This window comes from Oculina patagonica, chromosome 4 (genome assembly GCF_052425735.1).
Source record: "Oculina patagonica isolate OP01 chromosome 4, crgOcupat, whole genome shotgun sequence".
NCBI lineage: Eukaryota > Metazoa > Cnidaria > Anthozoa > Scleractinia > Oculinidae > Oculina > Oculina patagonica.
The window spans coordinates 24,400,635-24,423,699 of NC_135761.1; the positions used below are offsets into that span (position 1 = coordinate 24,400,635).

At 41.6% G+C, this 23,065-nt stretch overlaps 3 protein-coding genes across 3 annotated transcripts in view; all 3 read left to right on the top strand.

The window, feature by feature from the left end:
- LOC144651724 (uncharacterized) overlaps positions 1–23,065 on the top strand; it is a 165,431-nt gene that overhangs the window by 106,151 nt on the left and 36,215 nt on the right. The window lies entirely within an intron of this gene.
- LOC144652714 (HAUS augmin-like complex subunit 4) lies at positions 95–7,098 on the top strand. The gene is made up of 9 exons (XM_078512763.1): positions 95–271; positions 1,567–1,703; positions 2,238–2,369; positions 3,314–3,466; positions 3,566–3,659; positions 4,113–4,252; positions 4,759–4,889; positions 5,993–6,061; positions 6,856–7,098. Exons 1-9 carry the CDS (start codon positions 241–243, stop codon positions 7,067–7,069), a joined length of 1,101 nt encoding a protein of 366 aa, XP_078368889.1. The 5' UTR covers positions 95–240; the 3' UTR covers positions 7,070–7,098.
- On the top strand, positions 15,455–19,933 carry LOC144652715 (uncharacterized). Its single transcript, XM_078512764.1, has 2 exons — positions 15,455–16,507; positions 18,682–19,933. The coding sequence occupies exons 1-2, from the start codon at positions 15,657–15,659 to the stop codon at positions 18,683–18,685; spliced, it is 855 nt and encodes a 284-aa protein (XP_078368890.1). The 5' UTR covers positions 15,455–15,656; the 3' UTR covers positions 18,686–19,933.

Sequence of the window (23,065 nt, forward strand, 5' to 3'; positions counted from 1 at the left end):
TTTCCTGATTGGTCAGATGAGGATCTAACCAATCAGAAGTAATCTTAGAATATGCCTACGGTAAAAATAAACGATTACAAATTGCCTCACTTTGGTGTTTACGAAAAATGGCGGCAGATCGCAAGCGAAAGAAACACAACACATTTTTGCGATCTTCTCGGATCGTGCTATAAAACAGGCACTAAACGAGATCTGAAAAGTGGAGCTTAAACGTTATATGCAAGAAGCTTATAATGCAACATGATTTCAGCGCAGGAAACAGCAGATAAACGTGAGTGTTCCTAAAGTGATGGCTAAGTTTCAGTACTGATGCAAAATTTACTTTCTAATTTTACATATAACGTAAGGTTCTAATCACTTAATCAGTTCATCAGCTGATCAGTGATAAAATAAAACTGACGTAATAGGGTCTTTGAGATCATTAACTGTGTGAAAGTTTGAGCACACAAATAATTTCCCAGAATAGTAGTGTGACTTTCAAAAATAAATTATGGGCTATTCAACAGAAACCCTATGGAAGATGGAATTCTTCAGGGACAAACAACACATTTCCAACAATGACAGAATAATGAAGAATGAATGAAAGACCTGTCCTTAATAGGGGGGGGGGGATGCGGATTTTAAATACAATAGCCGTTATCCATTTTCCACCAAACCCGCCGCTACTTTCTATAAGCTTACTTGTTTCCCTTTCAATCTTACCCTGAGAAATCCTCTTTTTTTTGCCCCTGACACCTTAAAATTCCACCATTGCAGTGCCGTAGCAAGGGTAAAATAAGTGGGGGGCACATGAGCGCTGAAGGCGCGAACCGCTAGGGGGATTTGGGGGCATGCTCCCCCCGAAAATTTTGAAATCTAGAGGCTTGGAAATGCTATTTCCAGCGTTCTCCAAGAGCTATTTGTGATTTACGCATATCGCAAATTTGAGACATTTTTGAGACATTTTGACATTTTTGTGACATTTTGAGACATTTTTTTTACATTGTTGTCACGATTTCTGATTTGTTTTAGTTTTTGGCTGTTTAATATTGTTGTGCATCTTCCTACGTACATTGAAAATGAAAAGAAGTACAAATGTTATTGTTTTAAACTTCTCGGGAGATAAAATTTTATTTTCAACATTTTATACAGGTCTGTTTTTTACTTTTTGGGAAAAAAAACTGGGGGGGCACGGGCCCCCCCGGCCCCTCCCCTTGCTACGGCACTGCATTGCTCAACAGGGGCGTGTGTGCATATTTATGGCAAGTGGAATCCTGATTTCTTAACCCTCAATTTTTCTAGCCTTCCGATAACTCAAACCAAAAGTGGTTTCACTTCCCTTAGTTGAACACTAATTTTACCCCAATTTTACCCTAATTTCTCGACTACCCGATTTTTTTAACCAATTTTCATTTCCCTTGGAGGTTTGAAAAATAGGGATTCTACTTATAAGTACATTCATTTGGCTCAGGCTTGTTTTACAGTTGGGGAGCTCTGGTTCAGATCATGCCACCAAAAATGATGTTTTGTTTTATTTTCCAGAGAACTATTATAATTAACTTAATTTGAAATTTAATGCCATTTCAGTGAATAACAGCCTGCCAGTCCATTTGACGGCTTCAAATGTGCAGCAGAACCCAGAATTTGCAAAATTGTTGATGTCACTGACAAGACATTTGACAGAAAGTGGAATGTCAGTTGCAGTCCACAAAGACATGATGCAGGTTGGTGCCATATTGCTGTAGATATCTACAGTTAGTAATGGCTTCATTTAGAAAGTAACATATACATTTAACAACTGGTATCTGGAAGGTCATGGGTTTCAGCTCTCGTTGGGGCTCGGAAAATCTTTTTTCCCAGCATTTGACTTGAGACCATGCCTTCACTTATTTTCACTTCATCCAAGTCACCATTCCACTTATCATACATAGTCAGTTAAATTGACACCTGTTAACGTACGTGAGATAACTTGACAGTGGAATTAATGTGACCAACATGTAGCTACCTCATTGGTGTTGGCAATCATAATTAAACGTCTCCACAAAATGTCAGTAAAGTCAGGCAGACATACTCTTTACAAGAAGAAAGGTTCTAATCACTAGGGTAGATTGTATTACACTATATATTGGTAAGTTGGTTAATACCCAAATTCTCCCAACTAGAACTAGAGAAAGGATATTGAGATTAGTAAGGAGGATTTGTTGTATGCTATCATGTCCAGATTGTCATCACATACTTTGTGTTTTGTTAATCACCAGGCTAGAGATACATTAAGCGAACAAAAATTGAAGTACCTGCAGTTCCAAACATTGTACTCAGAACTAAAAGAGTTGTTGATTGAGTATGACATGAAAAAACAAGAAGTTCATCCCAGCTCAACCATGTCACAGGTAAGAGTAGTATCGTAAGTGAAGGGGGACAGAGGAGAGGGGTGGGAACATGGGGTTGAGGGAGTAGGAACTACTAATTTTGGGAGGTGGGAGAAGACAGGGTAGGAAGTTGAATTCTATGGATTTGGGACCTGGGTGAAATAGAGAAGAGATTTTGCAACATTGTATAATACAACTGTATTTTGTATTAGAGAAAGTACCAAGAGCGAGGCAAGAACCCCTTAGAAAGGGGAGAGGGGAGAGAAGAGTTCTGACCCCTCTGTTTCCCCCACCCACTCACAGGAAAAAAGTGAAACAACTACTACTATATAGTATGGAATTAAAAAAGAAATCAAAAGGATCAGACAAACTCGACCAAGTGACACCACGCGCCGCAGAGGACAGCCACGAGGCCAGCACACCCGAGGCACACGAGAACGCGCGGAAGGGAAGAGAACCAACAGAGAGGGGCCCGAGGCACGAGACGGAGGGACGGGCGGCGACAGACGGAGGAAAGGAACACGAACACACACGAACCGGACACACGGAGAGAGAAGAGGGCAGAAGACAGAGAAGACCAGACACCAGGAGTCTGCAAAAACAGGGTACACATTAAATTACTGGCACCCAGGAGGAACACATCAAAGGGCTGACACTTTGGCTTCCCATGGAAATTAATTTGGTTTGAGCAGGTTACACCCCTGCCCCAAGGAGAAGGAAAAATGATTTGCCTTGTTGTGGAAGTGTAGATTGTTTCACACTCCTTATATACTTACAATAAATATTACCCTTATCACAAACCTACCCCTGTTACTACAATGTATAGCAGAAAGCAGCTGGATAGCATTCGTCAGGACCTCAACAATTTGTGAGGTACCATTTATATCCACTGAACTTCTTGCATTATCAATGGAGGATTCAATACTGATTTTGTACATTGTATGTGTATTTTCCTCAATCAACAGCTGTATGAATCCTTGAAGGAGTCTCTAGCCCAGGCAGAGGCCCTTGACTACCTTGAATTCCATCCTGAAGGAGGTGAACAATCTGCAACCTTGCTTGGACTAAAACCTGAACATCTGCTAACTGGAGAACATCACAAGAAGTCTATACACCAAGTACATGTCACTTCAGTTTGCTTCTTGTTGTTCTCATTTTTTGTGGGTTTAATCATTCTTTGAAGTATAATTCACATTATTTTCTATCTTTGCTCAAAGTCATTTCAACAGAACATTATTCCTGAGTTGGAGTCGAGGCTGAGGAGCAAATGTGAGACAGTGGCAAGTTTTCACAAACCGGCAAAGCAAGCTGGTAAGTTTAAATGAAGTATTGTACTAGACAACCTCACGTCTCTGGATAAAATATATCAGTCAAACATGAGAGAAAGTGTTATCACATTTCAAAACACCTTGAAGAGAGTTGAAAATACGACATGGAGCGGCGTATTTGTGGTGTTTGGAAGTTTGATAAACACTTTCAAGCGTTTGATATATCTTCTCAATTGAAACTAAAACTATGGAGAAAATAGAGAAATAGAATCGTTAAAATCTATGCTAATTATGATCACCAAAGTGAAACATTCACTTCAAGAATGGAATATTGGTTTGTTGCAGTTATGCCTCACATCTCATTGGTCGTGAAAGAATAAACATTCCAGAAATAATTTTAGACATTATTTTATGCTTTTATGGGTTTCGCTGTAATTTGGTTGTGTAGTAAGGAGTAACTGTGCCATCATAGTTGAAATTCTTTTTTTTTTTTCAGAGAATGAGCAGCTGTCTTTTGCTAAAGCCACACAGCTACCAGCATTCATTGAAAATGAGAAGCAATTGCTGGACCAAGAGATAAAGCAGCTGCACCACAATCGAATGCTGAGGGACAAACAGTTTAGACAGTTGTATGAGGTGTGTCCAAAAATGGTGAAATGTGAATGTTACTTATTATCATTTTTTCAGCGGCTGAAAATAAATACTGTCATGGGTATTCTTCTTTTTTTTTCTGGCATGCCCAAATAGCCCAATTTATTATGGATTCTTGCCGATCTATGTTAATTTACACACTTTTTTTGCTTCATTTCAACTCAAAAAAGAGTGCATACGTACAGTGGAACCCCGGTATAACGATATGCCAAGGGGGCAGTAAAATTATATTGTTATATCGAGGAATCGTTATATCGGGGTTCCGTCCCATACATTTTACTATTGCTGGGACATAACATATTCATCGTTATATCGGGAATATCGTTATATCGAAGATCGTTATATCGGGTTCCACTGTAATTATTTTAATTTGCAGACTTAATTGTGTTAGACAGCTGTGACTCAGCCAGACATGAAAGCAACAGAACTTTGGAGAACTTGATAACATTGCAAGAATTTGTTAATTAACACATTTTCCTGTTAAATACCAGGTCCTGATGCAGTCACTTCAAACTCTAGAAAAACTCATAACAGACCACAGGTTGCAGTCTCAGGCAAAGTATGATCGAGTGACGGCAGAGTGGTTAGCTGCGAAATGTGATGCCATGTGCCTTAAAGTCAGGTATTAACAGTTGATTCTGTTATTTTATCCAAGCCAAGAGTGGGGAGTTTATTTACATGTACATGTGCAAAGACCCAAAGGAAAGCTTGATGGCCTCATTGCTTGTTGGACTCTGAATTAAGAAGAATTTAAGCCTACCAAAGGTCCTTGTGCTGCACTGTGCTTGAAGGGCCCTGGAGTAAGCAATCTGACAAAAATGCAGTAGGTGGGGGTACCCACCCAGGGGGACTTCCATGTGAAAGGGACATGGATGCTTGTCAGAAAATTTGAATTAAACCCCTAAAGGAGACCGATGTGGGTGTGGCGTAATCTTTTTCCCCCTAAAAGATACAATTTTCATGCTCATAAATTGGTCTAGACTGTCAAGACAACATGAAGGTTGTGGTTTTCTTCATGTGCAATCCTAAACAAGACCATGATTGCTGGGAATATTGGCATTGAGTCCTGAACACCCTACTTCCCTGTCCCTTTGTTTTGAAAGTTTTTTCATCCCTGGGTGGGGGGGGGGGGGGGAGATGGCAACCTGCAATGCTGGGACAAACTTCCCATCCTGAGGAAGTGGCAATGCTCCTGGTTGCTCATGTTACTGCCTCCTCCCCCCCCCCCCCCCCCACCAGAGTTACACATGCAATAATAGCCTTGACAAGCCATACAGAGAAAACTGACAAGACACAAAGATTTGAAATCACCTGAAACCCCATGATACTTGTTTCTCTTGCATCTTATACTGGCAGTATACATGTAGAAGCTGAGCTTGGGCGCGGGCCGGGACGAGCGCCGCGCGACGAGAGGCTGGAGCGGGGGGACGCAGAGGCGAGGGGGGACCCCCGCCGGTGGCGGAGGGGGGAAAAAAAGAGAAAAACTTCTCCTTTAAGCTTAAACCGCTTTCAAAGATTTTTTTCCTTATCTACTGCAGTCAGAAGTGTATTGTCAGTTTCCATGTACCACAAGCCTAAAATTTTATGACATATCCATACAGTTAACTCATTAACACAGCTTCCACATAGTAAAAGATTGAATTTACTTGTCTTAATTAGTTACCTTTTTGCATGATAATGTATTCAGAAGTTGGTTGTTTATTTCTCTTGAAATATTTCCTTTAGAGTTCTTCAAAATCAGATGATAAGGGATACTTACACTCCTGAAGGGACTGAGGCTCTTAAAAGAATCAAGTATGTAACACTGTTAGCCTTCAGATTTTTTGTTAAATGATGAGAGTCAGCTGTAGTTTTTGGGCAGCATAGAGCTCTTCTAAACAGTAATTGTGTTGTTACCCCATATTGCTATTTACCGGTAATAATTAGACGGCAAGTGCAAAGTTTCTATTTACAAGAGTGGCGAGACACGGCGAAGGCCCCCGGAGAGACAAAAGCCCGGAAGCGAGCCGGGAAAGAGACAAGCAAGACGAAGGAGAGCCCGCAGACACACCGGACAAAAAACAGACGTGAACGAGGAAAAAACCAGAAAGCCAAAACAAACGAAACAAAACCAGACGAGAAACCCACAAAGCAGTGGAGGGGGGCCGCAGGCAGCGACAAGGAAAGCAGAGGGAGAAAAAGAAAAAACACAACAAACCAGGGCCCCAAAACAAAAAAAAACAGAAAACGAAAAAACAGGAACAAACCGAAAACGAAAAAAAGAAAGAGAAAAAAAAAGGAAAACGGAGAAAAAGGGGAACTATAACGGCTGATAGTTGGCGAGGGGCAAAGCTTTACGTCAACCGGTTTCAGGCGGTACATAAGTCATTGGTATAAGCAAACCATGATGGTAATGGCAGCGATAACGTTGTCAAACAGGACATGATTGCCTCTGCACGTGCAATATACATCTCGGCAAATTTGTTAGCCATCCACTGCAAAACAACAACGCTGATAGCTTGGTGGGCAGTTGTTTCCCATTTGTTTATGCCATTTATTTTGCAATATTCGATTGCCTGATCTGCATCACTCCTTTGTTCTGATTTCAGAGCCTACTTAAAAGATGCAGAGGAAGAAAGCAGTGCTGAGCTGCACAGACTCACACAAACACTTCTTGCTTACGAGTCAGTCGGAATGGGATTTGTTTCGCTTGTTCAGCAATACACAACACTCATGGCCGAGATCGACAACAAGAAATGGGCTCTCAGTGAACTAAGACAAAACCAAGACAGTGAATTAGACGATTTGTGGAATCAACGCTAACATCAGGCTTATGATGAATTAGCAATCATTTACGCCTGCCAGCTTTAAAGGAAACTTAGGCTGAATGCGTTGGCAATGACATACCCAGGAAAGACATAGGAAAAGCTAGTAGGCACTACAATGTGTTTAAATTGCAAACCACTAAACCATACAAAGTATTGTTTATACACAGAGAAATGTTAATATCATGTTTGCTGGACATCTTCAAAATGTGGTGGTGTGAACATGTTAGTAATAATAACAGCAGTCAACAGAAATGTACAATTAAAGTAATTAAATAACCATGATATACTAACAATATTAAAGTTGTGAGAATGTGAATACAAAATATACTATGCAAATGGAAAAACAATATACAAACAGCCGTTGCAGTCAATGCAACTGGACTAGATCTCTTCAAAGAAAACTCTTGCAACTTCTATGCACGGAATCCAACCCATATGGAATGATAATATATGACTGTTGTGATAAAAGTGACAGATTTTCTAAAAATTGTGCTGTGAAACAATATTGGTATCAACCAATAGCGAGTTCTATTTATAATCATTGTCACATAAAGATTTTACTTCCTTTGTGACTGCCTTATAGAGAAATCTTTGTTTACAATATTTGCCTCAGCATAAGCGCTTCACTTTCTGATCAAGCTACAAGAATATCAGTTCTAAATATTGAACGTGTATGGTACAATTAACTTTCGCTATAAATTTGAGCCCGATGTAACGGTATTAAATAATTTTTTTGTGATGCTGGTTTGAAAACTTGATATTTTACAATGCATGTATAGGCTCACTAGCACTTAAGCCACCCAGAATCTTGGCAGTTTTGAACGTTTACATATATCTCCTTAAAATATTGCACACAAAGGGCTAAAAATTATTTCCGACCTAATGAAGTTTCACAAGCTCTTTAAATATCTGGAGACGCTGCTTTGTATATAGCAGGATGCCTTCTCTACGCAAAGTCGTATGCTGAATGAGGCAAAATGTAAACAATGACGTCAGCAAAAATCGTCCTATAAGTTAATTAACACAACGGCACTGACCAATTCAACAAGTAATACTATTAATCTTGGCTATTCTTCATTAGAAATCGATCGATCGAACTTTACAAACTATTCGTGACAGTTTGTTTTGTTGAGTTCTCGATAATAAAACAACCTTGAGAATGAACGTTCATGTCATGGCTGGCTTCTTCGATGTAATGTTTGTTTATAGCAGTCTAACATAGACCCACTGTTGCTTTTCAACAGTTTCAAGTTTATAAATTAAGCTAAATAAGTTGTTCTTAGTGTGTAGGTCTTTTTTGGTCCTTCATATCACTCCAGTGTCACACAAAGAGCAGTCCCGCACCGGTTCAAAGCGTCTCTCTGATTGGCTGATTCACGAGAACAATAGAAAATTATTTATTAAAATAAATACTTTATATGTTTTGTGGTGATTTCTTTCACCGTTAGTAGTTCCTCTAATTTACATTCCATCTAAGGAACATTTCTGGCTAATCAAAGGTATTTTTAAATAGCAACGGCAAACATGGGAAAGCATGGATACGCACAGCTATGACCGGAGCCGGCCATTTCTGGCCGAGCCGGCCGAACCGGCCGAACCGGCCGTACCGACGGTACTGGCTGTATCGGCCGTACCAGCAGTACCGACTGTACCGGCCGAACCGGCCGTACCGGCCGTACCGGCTGTACCGGCTGTACCGGCTGTGCCGGCTGTACCGGCTGTGCCGGCTGTACCGGCTGTACCGAGCGTACCGAGCGTACCGAGCTTACCGAGTGTACCGAGCGTACCGAGCGTACCGAGCGTACCGAGTGTACCGAGTGTACCGGCTGTACCGGCTGTACCGGCTGTACCGGGTGTACCGAGTGTACCGGCTGTACCGGCTGTACCGGCTGTACCGGCTGTACCGGCTGTACCGGCTGTACAGGCTGTACCGAGTGTACCGAGTGTACCGAGTGTACCGAGTGTACCGGCTGTACCGGCTGTACCGAGTGTATCGAGTGTACCGAGTGTACCGAGTGTACCGAGTGTACCGAGTGTACCGAGTGTACCGAGTGTACCGGCTGTACCGGCTGTACCGGCTGTACCGGCTGTACCGGGTGTACCGAGTGTACCGGCTGTACCGGCTGTACCGGCTGTACCGGCTGTACCAAGTGTACCGAGTGTACCGGCTGTACCGAGTGTACCGAGTGTACCGGCTGTACCGGCTGTACCGGTTGTACCGAGTGTACCGGCTGTACCGGCTGTACCGGGTGTACCGAGTGTACTGGCTGTACCGGCTGTACCGGGTGTACCGAGTGTACCGGCTGTACCGGGTGTACCGAGTGTACCGAGTGTACCGAGTGTACCGGCTGTACCGAGTGTACCGGCTGTACCGAGTGTACCGAGCGTACCGAGTGTACCGAGTGTACCGAGCGTACCGAGTGTACCGGGTGTACCGGCCGTACCGAGTGTACCGGGTGTACCAGGTGTACCGAGTGTACCGAGTGTACCGAGTGTTCCGAGTGTTCCGAGTGTACCGGGTGTACCGAGTGTATCGGGTGTACCGTGTGTACCGGACCGTAGAACGTTGAGAGTAAGAAGGAGTATCACAAAAGTTTGCAATGAGATGTATATAATTATCGTACAGTAATTCTGGTTCACAAAGTTCTCAAGCTTTACGCAAAAGCTTGCGGTGATTCTGTGTCATTCTGTAAAACGTCAAACCTGCTTTTTGATGTTTGGTGTTGTTTGAAAATATTTATTTCAACAAGAAAGTAGGACAGAAGTTGGCAATAGATTGAAAATAATTCAGGTGCATAAGTCTGACGGACTTCCTCTTATTCCATCTTTCGGCGTGACAGTATTTCGTGGGAATTTATTTTCGCTATTTGGAGAAAAGTATGTTAAAACATTAAAAAATATATGTCCAATAATGTTTTAGTTTTATTGGAGACATATGCGGCTTTCACAAACGACTTTGGGAAAAACTTTGTACAGAAGATTGAAACGATCCGAAGTCGGCTTGACACGGATCCTGCTTTTTCACATGTGGAAAATGACACTTAATGCGCTGCTGTTGCTGACCCGGCATCATCGTTTGCTGGATTTACGCTGCTGTCTTGTAATGATGTTAAATACTAGCAATCAACTGAAATACTCTTTACATAGATTGCAACCGAATGACCCGGTTTTGTGGACTTTTTAAATTACCTCCTCAGGATCGTACCGTTACTGATGTTCGAGACAAGGAATTGCATATAAACTATAAATTTAATTTTCTAGTAATTTTCTTCGTGCAACCAGAGTGTGCGCTTATTTGTGCAATGTACCTTATTACATATAATTTTCGCGACACTTTTCCTTTTATTTCGCGAATTTCGATATTCCAAAAAATCGCGAAATAAAAGTGACGCGAACAATAAGGTCCAATAAGTGTCGCGAATATGACATGCCGCGAAAAGTGACTCACATTATATCATCAATAAAAAAATAAGTTTAGTACCACTAAAGGAAGGAAGGAAGGATCAGTTTTGAGTGTAAATGAATGTTGTCGTCAATTGGCTCAAGAACAATAACTCATGCACATACAAACATGGCCTACTTGTAGACATTGTAAGAAGTGCTCTGTTGTCTTTCGGTGATGCATGTGTTTGTTTCCAAATCAGAAGTTTCCCAAACTTTAAGAGATCTTAAGATAATTCGGTTGGAATTCGCTCGGTGAATATTCGTTTTCTTCGTCCACGTTGTAAGCTCTGAAAAATATCAATCTTTTCGGTAGTTTCTTTGGGAATGTAAGAGTACACGTTTTGTTTTAGCAGGTTTAGTTGAAAATTTGAATTTGCCGGCTTTCGAAAAAATACACGGCTTGGACCGTTTTCATGGAAGTGGTCCGTATGGCAAAATCCCGACCAAGAAAGAACCAATCAAAACACTCGGATTTGTATAAGACTGGCTTTGCCATATAATAGTAGTAAATATAGTGGTAATAGTCGTAAAGGGGATATGCATGACGTGTAAGTTTAAAAAAATAAATTACTCACCCGAGAAAATTACACACACACTCACATACACACGACACACACAGGAATCATGAAGTAAACGATTGGACGCAATAAGTTGTGTAAAGCACGCGTTCCCTCTGCTTTATTAATCCTTTTTGGGTTTGTGTTTGTTGTGAACTCAACGGCAAATTTCGGTGAACATGCATCGCTTAAAAGATCATATTAATCGTAGTACAGGTATGAAAAACGGCATCTAAGCCGGCACGCTCGGTGCGCTGGGTAAACCCGGTACGCCTGGTACGCCCAGTACAATCGGTACACCCAGTACACTCGGTACGCCCGGTACACTCGGTACACTCGGTACACTCGGTACACTCGGTACACTCGGTACACCCGGTACACTCGGTACGCCCGGTACGCTCGGTACACCCGGCCGTACCGACTGTACCGGCCATACCGACTGTACCGAGTGTACCGAGTGTACCGGGCGTACCGAGTGTACCGACTGTACCGGCCGTACCGACTATACCGGGTGTACCATAAACAACACAATAACAAGAAAACGTCCAAAGCTTACAAAACTGACAATCTCAACTAAAATATCGTAAAAAACGATGCATCTCGTCGAACAGACGAACATAGCTAAATGACACCAACCGTTTCGCCGACCAACTTTGGCTTCACAACTAAAGCTCGCGTGTGATTGGTCCGGTACGTCTCGGTACAAAATTTATAAAATCAGCCAAAATCAGCCAATCAGAGAGCCGCTTTGAATCGGTGCAGGACAACTGCAAAGTTTTTCCCAAAGTCGTTTGTGAAAGCCGCATATGTCTCCAATAAAACTAAAACATTATTGGACATATATTTTTTAATGTTTTAACATACTTTTCTCCAAATAGCGAAAATAAATTCCCACGAAATACTGTCACGCCGAAAGATGGAATAAGAGGAAGTCCGTCAGACTTATGCACCTGAATTATTTTCAATCTATTGCCAACTTCTGTCCTACTTTCTTGTTGAAATAAATATTTTCAAACAACACCAAACATCAAAAAGCAGGTTTGACGTTTTACAGAATGACACAGAATCACCGCAAGCTTTTGCGTAAAGCTTGAGAACTTTGTGAACCAGAATTACTGTCCGATAATTATATACATCTCATTGCAAACTTTTGTGATACTCCTTCTTACTCTCAACGTTCTACGGTCCGGTACACACGGTACACCCGATACACTCGGTACACCCGGTACACTCGGAACACTCGGAACACTCGGTACACTCGGTACACTCGGTACACCCGGTACACCCGGTACACTCGGTACGGCCGGTACACCCGGTACACTCGGTACGCTCGGTACACTCGGTACACTCGGTACGCTCGGTACACCCGGTACACTCGGTACACTCGGTACAGCCGGTACAGCCGGTACACTCGGTACACTCGGTACACTCGGTACACTCGGTACACTCGGTACACTCGGTACACCCGGTACAGCCGGTACACTCGGTACACCCGGTACAGCCGGTACAGCCAGTACACTCGGTACACCCGGTACAGCCGGTACAGCCGGTACACTCGGTACAACCGGTACAGCCGGTACAGCCGGTACACTTGGTACACTCGGTACACTCGGTACACTCGATACACTCGGTACAGCCGGTACAGCCGGTACACTCGGTACACTCGGTACACTCGGTACACTCGGTACAGCCTGTACAGCCGGTACAGCCGGTACAGCCGGTACAGCCGGTACAGCCGGTACACCCGGTACAGCCGGTACAGCCGGTACAGCCGGTACACTCGGTACGCTCGGTACGCTCGGTACGCTCGGTACACTCGGTAAGCTCGGTACGCTCGGTACGCTCGGTACAGCCGGTACAGCCGGCACAGCCGGTACAGCCGGCACAGCCGGTACAGCCGGTACAGCCGGTACAGCCGGTACGGCCGGTACGGCCGGTTCGGCCGGTACAGTCGGTACCGCTGGTACGGCCGATACAGCCAGTACCGTCGGTACGGCCGGTTCGGCCGGTTCGGCCGGCTCGGCCAGAAATGGCCGGCTCCGGTCATAGACGTGCGTATCCATGCTTTCCCATGTTTGCCGTTGCTATTTAAAAATACCTTTGATTAGCCAGAAATGTTCCTTAGATGGAATGTAAATTAGAGGAACTACTAACGGTGAAAGAAATCACCACAAAACATATAAAGTATTTATTTTAATAAATAATTTTCTATTGTTCTCGTGAATCAGCCAATCAGAGAGACGCTTTGAACCGGTGCGGGACTGCTCAAACTTTGTACAGAAGATTGAAACGATCCGAAGTCGGCTTGACACGGATCCTGCTTTTTCACATGTGGAAAATGACACTTAATGCGCTGCTGTTGCTGACCCGGCATCATCGTTTGCTGGATTTACGCTGCTGTCTTGTAATGATGTTAAATACTAGCAATCAACTGAAATACTCTTTACATAGATTGCAACCGAATGACCCGGTTTTGTGGACTTTTTAAATTACCTCCTCAGGATCGTACCGTTACTGATGTTCGAGACAAGGAATTGCATATAAACTATAAATTTAATTTTCTAGTAATTTTCTTCGTGCAACCAGAGTGTGCGCTTATTTGTGCAATGTACCTTATTACATATAATTTTCGCGACACTTTTCCTTTTATTTCGCGAATTTCGATATTCCAAAAAATCGCGAAATAAAAGTGACGCGAACAATAAGGTCCAATAAGTGTCGCGAATATGACATGCCGCGAAAAGTGACTCACATTATATCATCAATAAAAAAATAAGTTTAGTACCACTAAAGGAAGGAAGGAAGGATCAGTTTTGAGTGTAAATGAATGTTGTCGTCAATTGGCTCAAGAACAATAACTCATGCACATACAAACATGGCCTACTTGTAGACATTGTAAGAAGTGCTCTGTTGTCTTTCGGTGATGCATGTGTTTGTTTCCAAATCAGAAGTTTCCCAAACTTTAAGAGATCTTAAGATAATTCGGTTGGAATTCGCTCGGTGAATATTCGTTTTCTTCGTCCACGTTGTAAGCTCTGAAAAATATCAATCTTTTCGGTAGTTTCTTTGGGAATGTAAGAGTACACGTTTTGTTTTAGCAGGTTTAGTTGGAAATTTGAATTTGCCGGCTTTCGAAAAAATACACGGCTTGGACCGTTTTCATGGAAGTGGTCCGTATGGCAAAATCCCGACCAAGAAAGAACCAATCAAAACACTCGGATTTGTATAAGACTGGCTTTGCCATATAATAGTAGTAAATATAGTGGTAATAGTCGTAAAGGGGATATGCATGACGTGTAAGTTTAAAAAAATAAATTACTCACCCGAGAAAATTACACACACACTCACATACACACGACACACACAGGAATCATGAAGTAAACGATTGGACGCAATAAGTTGTGTAAAGCACGCGTTCCCTCTGCTTTATTAATCCTTTTTGGGTTTGTGTTTGTTGTGAACTCAACGGCAAATTTCGGTGAACATGCATCGCTTAAAAGATCATATTAATCGTAGTACAGGTATGAAAAACGGCATCTAAGCCGGCACGCTCGGTGCGCTGGGTAAACCCGGTACGCCTGGTACGCCCGGTACACTCGGTACACCCGGTACACTCGGTACGCCCGGTACACTCGGTACACTCGGTACACTCGGTACACCCGGTACACTCGGTACGCCCGGTACGCTCGGTACACCCGGCCGTACCGACTGTACCGGCCATACCGACTGTACCGAGTGTACCGAGTGTACCGGGCGTACCGAGTGTACCGACTGTACCGGCCGTACCGACTATACCGGGTGTACCATAAACAACACAATAACAAGAAAACGTCCAAAGCTTACAAAACTGACAATCTCAACTAAAATATCGTAAAAAACGATGCATCTCGTCGAACAGACGAACATAGCTAAATGACACCAACCGTTTCGCCGACCAACTTTGGCTTCACAACTAAAGCTCGCGTGTGATTGGTCCGGTACGTCTCGGTACAAAATTTATAAAATCAGCCAAAATCAGCCAATCAGAGAGCCGCTTTGAATCGGTGCAGGACAACTGGGCCTTCGAGTTTGGAGTGAAAACACTTTTAACGTCATCATAATTTAATCGTGAGGTGGGGAGGGGGTGAGCTTAAGTTATTTTTACTTTATTAATAATTTTGTATTGTATACTATATTATTATTCTATTATTTAATTGTAATTACATTTTTTAAATTTGGTCAATGGTGATCTGTCAACTACGGAGCCATCTTAAATTTAAACCTTTACTGTATGTTTTTTTGTTTTGTTTTGTAACTTTCCTTTCGAAGTGCAGGTGGGGGAGGGGAGGTGGTTTCAGGGGGAGACGTTACCTTTACGCCGTTCAATATACCTGTCTGTCCCCTTAGAATTGACATCATGATATAAAATTATTTTAATTTCTTCTTTATAAGGACAAAAGGATTCATTTGAAAGATCATCTTGAGGCCTCGCGAGGAGAACACCTGAGACAAATATGGTCCAGCCTCGTAAAAGCAATAGAGCGTTTGGAAGAGTTGGAGGATGTGGAAGATAATATTGGAGAATTGCAAATCGAGGTATCCATGAAAAAGCAACAGTTGAAGAAAGTAGATGATCAAATAGAAGAACTGCAGAACGAGACCGCAGAATCCATGGAAGAGCGACTAGAAGAGCTAAAGAAAGTACAAGATCGAGTAGAAGAACTGGAAACCGAGACTATCACATCCATTAAAGAGCGGCTAGACAAGTTGGAGCAAAAAGAAGATCAAATAGAAGAAATGCAAACTGAGGCAAAATCCATGAAAGAGCGACAAGAAGAGCTGAAGGAAGTAAAAGAACGAGTAGAAGAACTGCAAACCGAGACTATCATATCCATTGAAGAGCGGCTAGACAAGATGGAGCAAAAAATCAAACGAACAAACAAACAAAGCAAACAAACTGAAAAATGGAAAGATGCAATGAATTCCATGAAAAAGCGGTTAATCAAGTTGGAGAAAATACAAGGTGAAATGGAAGAACAACAAACCGAGGCAGAATCCACAAAAAAGCAACTACAAAAGTCGATGGAAGCAATCTTAAACATGTTTTACATGCATAATGAACTGATGTGGGACTTGTACGTAGAAGTTGGCAAACTAAAGTTGTCTAAGGAAATACTTCACTCTGAAAATAAGGCACTGAAAGCAGCCGTGGCAAAACTGGTAAGAGAGATTAAAAAAGTAAAACGAACCGCTGTTGATGACTTACAGAATGCGGCATTAAAGGAAGACGTGGCAACACTACAAAAACAGATTGAAGAAGTAAAATGTGCTGCTGCTAATGACGTGCAAACCGGTCATTTGTCCACGTCAAGAAAGCCTGTTAAACGCGCACCTGCTGTGCTCGGCCCTGATAATCCGACGAAGAGAAGGAAGGTCAAGAAACCTGAATGCAAGTATGTAAACGTCTATATCTCCAAGGGTTATTTTTTAACGTGGCGCACGAAAAGCTTATCTTTTTTCAATCTTTACTGATCATGTCTTTATTGCGATCTCTCCAAACTATTCTTGAAAATGTTTCGAAAGAATACCCAGACTACTCAAGTTTGTGTCAGAGAATAAGTACAAACCAACAAAATAATACAAGGATCAACTTGACAATAACTACCTATCGGGAAGAACGCTCAACTTTTTAAACCATTCAAATTACGCCGACAAACTGACTGACAACCAGTGAAATCTGACAAGGGAAAAGTTTTCCACTTCACCCTTAGATGATGACAGCTCTGCAGGCCGGACGGAAACGCCAGTCACCACAAACAGTCGTTTTCACGGCTATTCTGCACCCAGACACGATCACACTAAGCTTGCGTTTGTGTTCGAGTTCGCATGTGCTCGTTAAGGAGGCTCGATGTAGTTTTTTTAGCCGAAGGGTGGTTGTATTGAAAATTAAAATTATCAAGGAAGCCAATGCTCGATTTTTGCCAAAATACACTATAATGATCAAATATGACCAAATTTTTATTTTTTACCTGTCACTTAATCACAAAGGTTACCATAGCAACCACTGACGTTTTCTTTTGTTCTCAAACAAGTTTGATTTTCTCGAAATCTAGATTGACTCTTGGTATTCATTTTTTGATATGTTCAAGTATAGTAGATTGACTACCTGTACACAAAATTTTAGGAAAATCTGTAAGAGCGTTTTCAAGTAAATCAAGAATGAAGTTTATGTTAATTCCTCATAATTTCCTACAATTGGCAGTCGATATATTTTAACAAATTAAAGCAAAAACTATTTCGCTTTTAGTAAATGATCTTTGATGGTGTAAGTATTCATATTTTAGTGAGAGTAACTGCGCTCAAATAATACGAAACAATTTAAAAGCGCCTATTTTAGATTAAAACGGGTTTTTCTGAAAATTTCATTCTTGATTTACTTGAAAACGCTCTTACAGATTTTTCTAAAATGTTGTCAATCGTTTAGTCAATCTACTAAACTTTAACATATCAAAAAATAAACAACAAGAGTAAATCTAGATTTCGAGAAAATCAAGCTTGTTTGAGAAGAAAAGAAACGGTTAATGGTTGCTACGTTAACCTTTCTGACAAAATGACCGGTAAAAAAAATAAAATTTGGTCATATTTGATCATAATGGTGTATTTTAGCAAAAATTGAACATTGGCTCGCCAGAGAATTTTAATTTTCCAAACAACCACCCTTCGGCTGAAAAAACTACATCGAGCCTCCTTAAAACGGAACTAAATAACACAAGCACAAGAAGTGTTTTACAGCTGGTTATTAGTGATAGTTCGTGACCTGCATAACCCAGTTCTTTAGACTAAGTTGACAATCAATAAAAACTTCGGTAGAGGTTTACCGACCAGTTTCGGTTTTGCTGCCTTCGTCGAGGACACAAACGCTTACCTCTTTGCCCCCGTGCGCAACATTTGTTGCGGACACATAATTTATGTCCGAGACTTGAAAAACTGTTTCTGATCTTTTTTTAAAACATTTTGTGTTCGCAACAAATGTTTCTAGGTTTGCGCAGCATGGAAACAAAACAATTGTTTCCCACTCGTTTGCTTGTCCAAGAAAAATAGTAAGCAACAATGTGCCCGCAAATCATTTCCTCGTTTTAACTGACATCATGCAGTAATATGTTAGCCTTTTTTTCTCACAGACTTATTCTGGTTTCTTCTTCATATACATTACATCCTTTGGAACAACATCGGAAATGACTCCGAAATACTCCGGGTCAACTTCGGAAAGGATATTGGGCTCTTAAAATACTCGTTGCATGCCGATAGTGCAATAGAAATTTTAAATGATAGTCTGTTTAGATTCTCTCCAAAAAATACGAGAAAATAAAGAAGAGTGCTGTGAACAGCCCATTTTTATCACGATAGCCTGCGTAGCTGGTGGGATTAGCACGGCTCGACAAAAATCGCGGGGAAAATTCCCTCGCGGTTTCGCAGCTCGACTCCGCCGTTCGCCGTAAACAAAGCACTCGGTCGCGAATCCTGCCACCTACGCAGAATAATATCACGATGACTGTGACAAATGCGTATTCGAGAATTTGAAGATTGGCTGAACTGCGTATTAACTGAGATATTTCAAACCTTATAGGTGAGACTCTTGGTGCTGACTCAGATGATGACTACAAGACTGGTCCAAGTTCTGCGCCAACCTTGGTATTTGGCCAACTTGTATTTGTTTTACTTGTTTACTCCAAGATGTTCTTGAAAACTTATTAAGCATAAATCATAAGTTGTAGTCTTCTTCTATATACTAGTTATGCAACGCTTTCGAGTGGTATACTATGAAATATCCAACGAGTCACTTGTATTTTCTCTTTTTTTATATGGGAGTCATCCCCTCCCCCCGTGTCTCATTTGAACCAAGCTGTTACAAGTCTCCTATAGCTCAGTAATAAAGCTAGTCTGAAAAACAGCGCGTATTTTAGCGTAAGCGAAACGTAGCCTAAAGAATTTTGAATGAGGGTGAAGAATTCCAGTGCAATTGTATGGGGAAGGACCGCCTCTCACGCGTAAGCTTATCGGCTCGAACGCCTCCTGCAATTTGTTGATATTTCACAAAAAAGAAAAATATATATTGATCATTCAAATAGTGTGCGAGAGAACAATTAAAAGGTCATATGTTCGAAGAGAGAATTTTTTTAGAGAAAGATTAGAACACGAATTTTTTTTTCCTGAGTAGACTGCCTGAATAATTATTGAATTGACTAACGATACTATTTTTCTTGCACTAGTTCTGCGGCAAGCAGGCTCATCTTCCTTGCTTTACGCGCCAGCGAGCAAGACTGTGCGCTAAAAAAATTCCCCGACCTGTTTCAGTGACTTCATCGATCGGGCAGGACTCCCTCTCGCAAGCTATTTGAAGGATAGATAAATTTCCCGGCCTCCTCAGCCTCGCACAGAGTTACCAAAAAAAGCGCCGAGACCTCGCCTATTTCAGGTGCACCGTCTGTGACGCTTATTATACGTAGCTCTATTTTAAAGGAAAAAAGTATTCAAAAGTACCAAGAACTTGAACATTTTATTACTATGTAGAACTTTTTCTGTAATAATTTTTAATACAATATTCACGCCATCTGAATTCCCTGCCATTTTGTGCCATACAGATGCTTAAAATAGCTATAGGTATCTATTAAGCTGCTCTTTTTGCTGCTCTTCGCTACAGAGATAGTGAATTTCTGTTTGTCTGCAAACTGTTCTTTAAAAGTTGTTAACAAGAAGTTGTGTTAATATCAAGTGTAACTTGGCATGATTTAAGAAGCATGGAATTACACTTGGCGTAATTGAAGAATATATCCATAGTTTAAACTACTACTTTTATTATTAAAAAACTTTGACAATTGTCGGAGCTTTTGTTATTGTTGTTGTTTTTATTGTCAGTGTTGCCTAATAACTGCGGACAAGATCGAGCTGAGGCGCATGCCATTGACAGTAGTCGCTGGCGTACAATTGCATGCAAGGTGTGCTGTTCCTGACGCCCCCCGGCAACAACTTTTGTTGAAGCGATAAAATTCTTCGAAATAAATTCTCTACCAGACATATTTGCTGGTTTATTCTCCCTCCCCCTCCGAGCTATAAGCCCCAACCCCAACCCTAGCCTGTACGCGTCCCGAATGTAAGACCATAGTTAGCTATGGTAAGACCCTCGGTTACAAACCCCGTTTACGAGGGCAGCATTTGCAACGTCCGAAATGTTTACGATCTGAAAACTACGACTGAATAGGTATAGGCTCTTTTAATTAGTGTGCTCCACATTAATTTTTTGCTAGCTACATGCATAAGAATACAGCCGCCCGCACCACCCGAAGGTGCTGTCAAGCCTTGGTGGTATTCGCTTACGAGCCGTGTCCGACCATGCAGAAATTTTCAACACGAAACTCGTCATCATACTGCAAAACAAATAAATGGTTTAATTCGAATAATTTGACACTCCCCAGGCCTCCTCTGTTCAAGCCAACCGAGTGATCCCCCTTTTACTCAACTCAATAAGTCCCCCCCCCCCCTTCACAAGGTCCCCATTATCCGAACACTTCAGCCAATCAATAACAACAGTCCCCCGGAGAGAAATCAGCATTTGCAGCTATACCCCATGCGCTATTAAATAATGTGTCAGGTATATCATGGGTAAGAGACCCTGTGAAAAAGGACTTGAACCGGTTTTACAACTGTTGTATCTAAAAATTAAATGTTAATTTAATCTGTAATGCCGGTGATATTAATATTTTATCTGATAGCAGGGTATCACTAAAGTGTCAGCAAATGCACAAGGAAAACTCCTTATTAGATCTTGATAAACAAGGCGTTAGTTTGATTTATCAGTATTAACAGTGAATATATACTGTTATGTAAGAACTTAACTTCGCAAACTTTCTAGACTGTGGTGTTCTTAAAATGTAAGGAACATAGTCTAGCATTATACCAGCCGGTTTATACAATGTCAGTGTTTCTATATAGTAGATAATAATTTTTTTTTTGAGATGGTGTCGTTTTAAAAGTTTATACAAGCGCTTAATAAGTACCTCATTACTGAACAAGTTACTTTAAAAATTAACTAAGTCCACAGTCGTAATGGACAACAAAAATTAATGGATCGCAACCTCGTTCCCAAGAACCGCTCACGTCACGCTACTGAACGGCTTTGCTGCCGAGCAGGTTGAAAGCGCGAAAATGGCCGCTAGATTTGAGCATTACAAAGCGGTAAAATTCTAAAGTTATTAGAAGACAAGGAAAGTCAAAACACGGAAAAAAGCAACGAAGGGGAGTCGATCGATTTTGAAAGCGTATCTTCAAGAGGAAAAGATTCCTGATCCAACCACAGCGGAGGACTTGAAGCGGTTTTACGAAAATTCTACGTCGACTCGAAGTAAGCAAGAACGATGGAAACCTGTACTCGAAAACATCGCTTTGTGTCATCAGATTTAGCTTCAATAGACACTTCAATAGATTCTTCAAATCATACTCAGCCTCATCCAATAATTGGGTTTACCTCGGTGTAAGAACCTGTGATATTTTTCTTTGTTTTGGAGCTTTTGTTTTCCTGCTCTGCATTTTTTTTGACGCTCTTTGTTGCTTTGTTCGTTCTTTGTTTTACGTCACCGATGAGTTTCACAGGTTCTTACACCGAGGATGAGCCCAATAATTGCTAATTATTTTTTTCTCAGTGCGCGAGCGGGCAAGATGAACCAAATCCTGCAATCTGATTGGTTCCGGAAGTGGGCGGGATTTTCCGATCTTGACCGCGGTCAACGGAACGGGCGGGATGCAGTTTTGCGGCGCGACGAGCTTACCGTGCGAGATTATTTTGTAGCGGTGAAAGTTTTGCTCTATAAAATCGGAAAAGCTGCTCACCCACCGTTGTTAATGTAAAAGGACTTCATACTAGTGGAATTAAAGGTCCTGAATATCTTCAAAAGGTGAGTTTTTATTTCCTTTATCGGCAAAATCGAGTGTTAGTTTACCGTTCGTAGTTTGTCGTTGTTTGTGCATTTCGCAATGATTTTCACGCCACTTCGGTAAACTACACGTTCTCAGACTCCATTTAAGAGTTAAACTGCCTTGTTTATCCGTCACGTTTTGCCAAAACAAAACACTATTTGCTATCATTCAAGAAAATGAGATTCTTTAAATGAAAACGGTCAAATTAGTTATCACAATATTGTATTGTACGTAGACGACCGATCGAACTACGCATAATTTTCATTTCATTTCAGTTTCACTTTCGCACTGTTTATCAGAATAAAATTCTGCTGGGAATCAACGCAGAGATTAGTTTTGTAAAAGACATTGTGTATAGCTTGAGAAACTGCTTTGCTAAACGTTGCTAATGCGAATAAATACCAGATACAGTTTATTGTTAAAGCTTGTTAGTACAAAATGTTTTAAAATGACGATATCCGTGGGTAAAACCTGGGTGAAAAATTTTGCAAATCTGACGCGTACAGCTAGCTTGTACGCGTCAAACACAGCGCGTGCTTTTCCCCGCGTTACAGTGGCTAAGTGAGCTTTTCATCCACTAAATAGCCGAGCATGCGTAGTCGCGTCGTGTGTCAGATGTCTGAAACATTTGACGCGAGCAAAATCCGACTTTACCAGATGTTCTCTCCGAGGTTTGAGAAGATCTGGGTACGAGATTAGTCATCAGGGTAAAGCAAGGGTACTACTAGAACAGATAACCCACTTACACAAAAATAGGCTCCAAACTCGTCACTGTTTACTTTTGGATGACGATAGCTCGGAACGAGTAACTTCATTGACGCTTAAAACAATAACTATAGATAATAGGCCACAAGTAACGGATAGTATGTCGCCGACAAATTCGTACTCATAACCCCCGGGGGGGAGGGGGTACTCCTTGGAATTTTTGGTGGGGGTGTGCCGCCCGCATCTCCAAATCCAGACCCAATTTCAGACCAAAAAATGTCATTTTCCACACCCGTTTTCAGACCTGGACTCAAAAATCCATACCCGTTTTCAGA

Excerpts from the sequence above, each read along its gene's own strand:
- LOC144652714 (XM_078512763.1), top strand. The coding sequence starts at position 241 with ATGATTTCAGCGCAGGAAACAGCAGATAAAC. Across the intron at positions 1,704-2,237 it reads TCCACAAAGACATGATGCAG|GCTAGAGATACATTAAGCGA; the intron begins GTTGGTGCCATA and ends GTTAATCACCAG. Across the intron at positions 4,253-4,758 it reads AGTTTAGACAGTTGTATGAG|GTCCTGATGCAGTCACTTCA; the intron begins GTGTGTCCAAAA and ends GTTAAATACCAG.
- LOC144652715 (XM_078512764.1), top strand. The coding sequence starts at position 15,657 with ATGAAAAAGCAACAGTTGAAGAAAGTAGATGATCAAATAGAAGAACTG.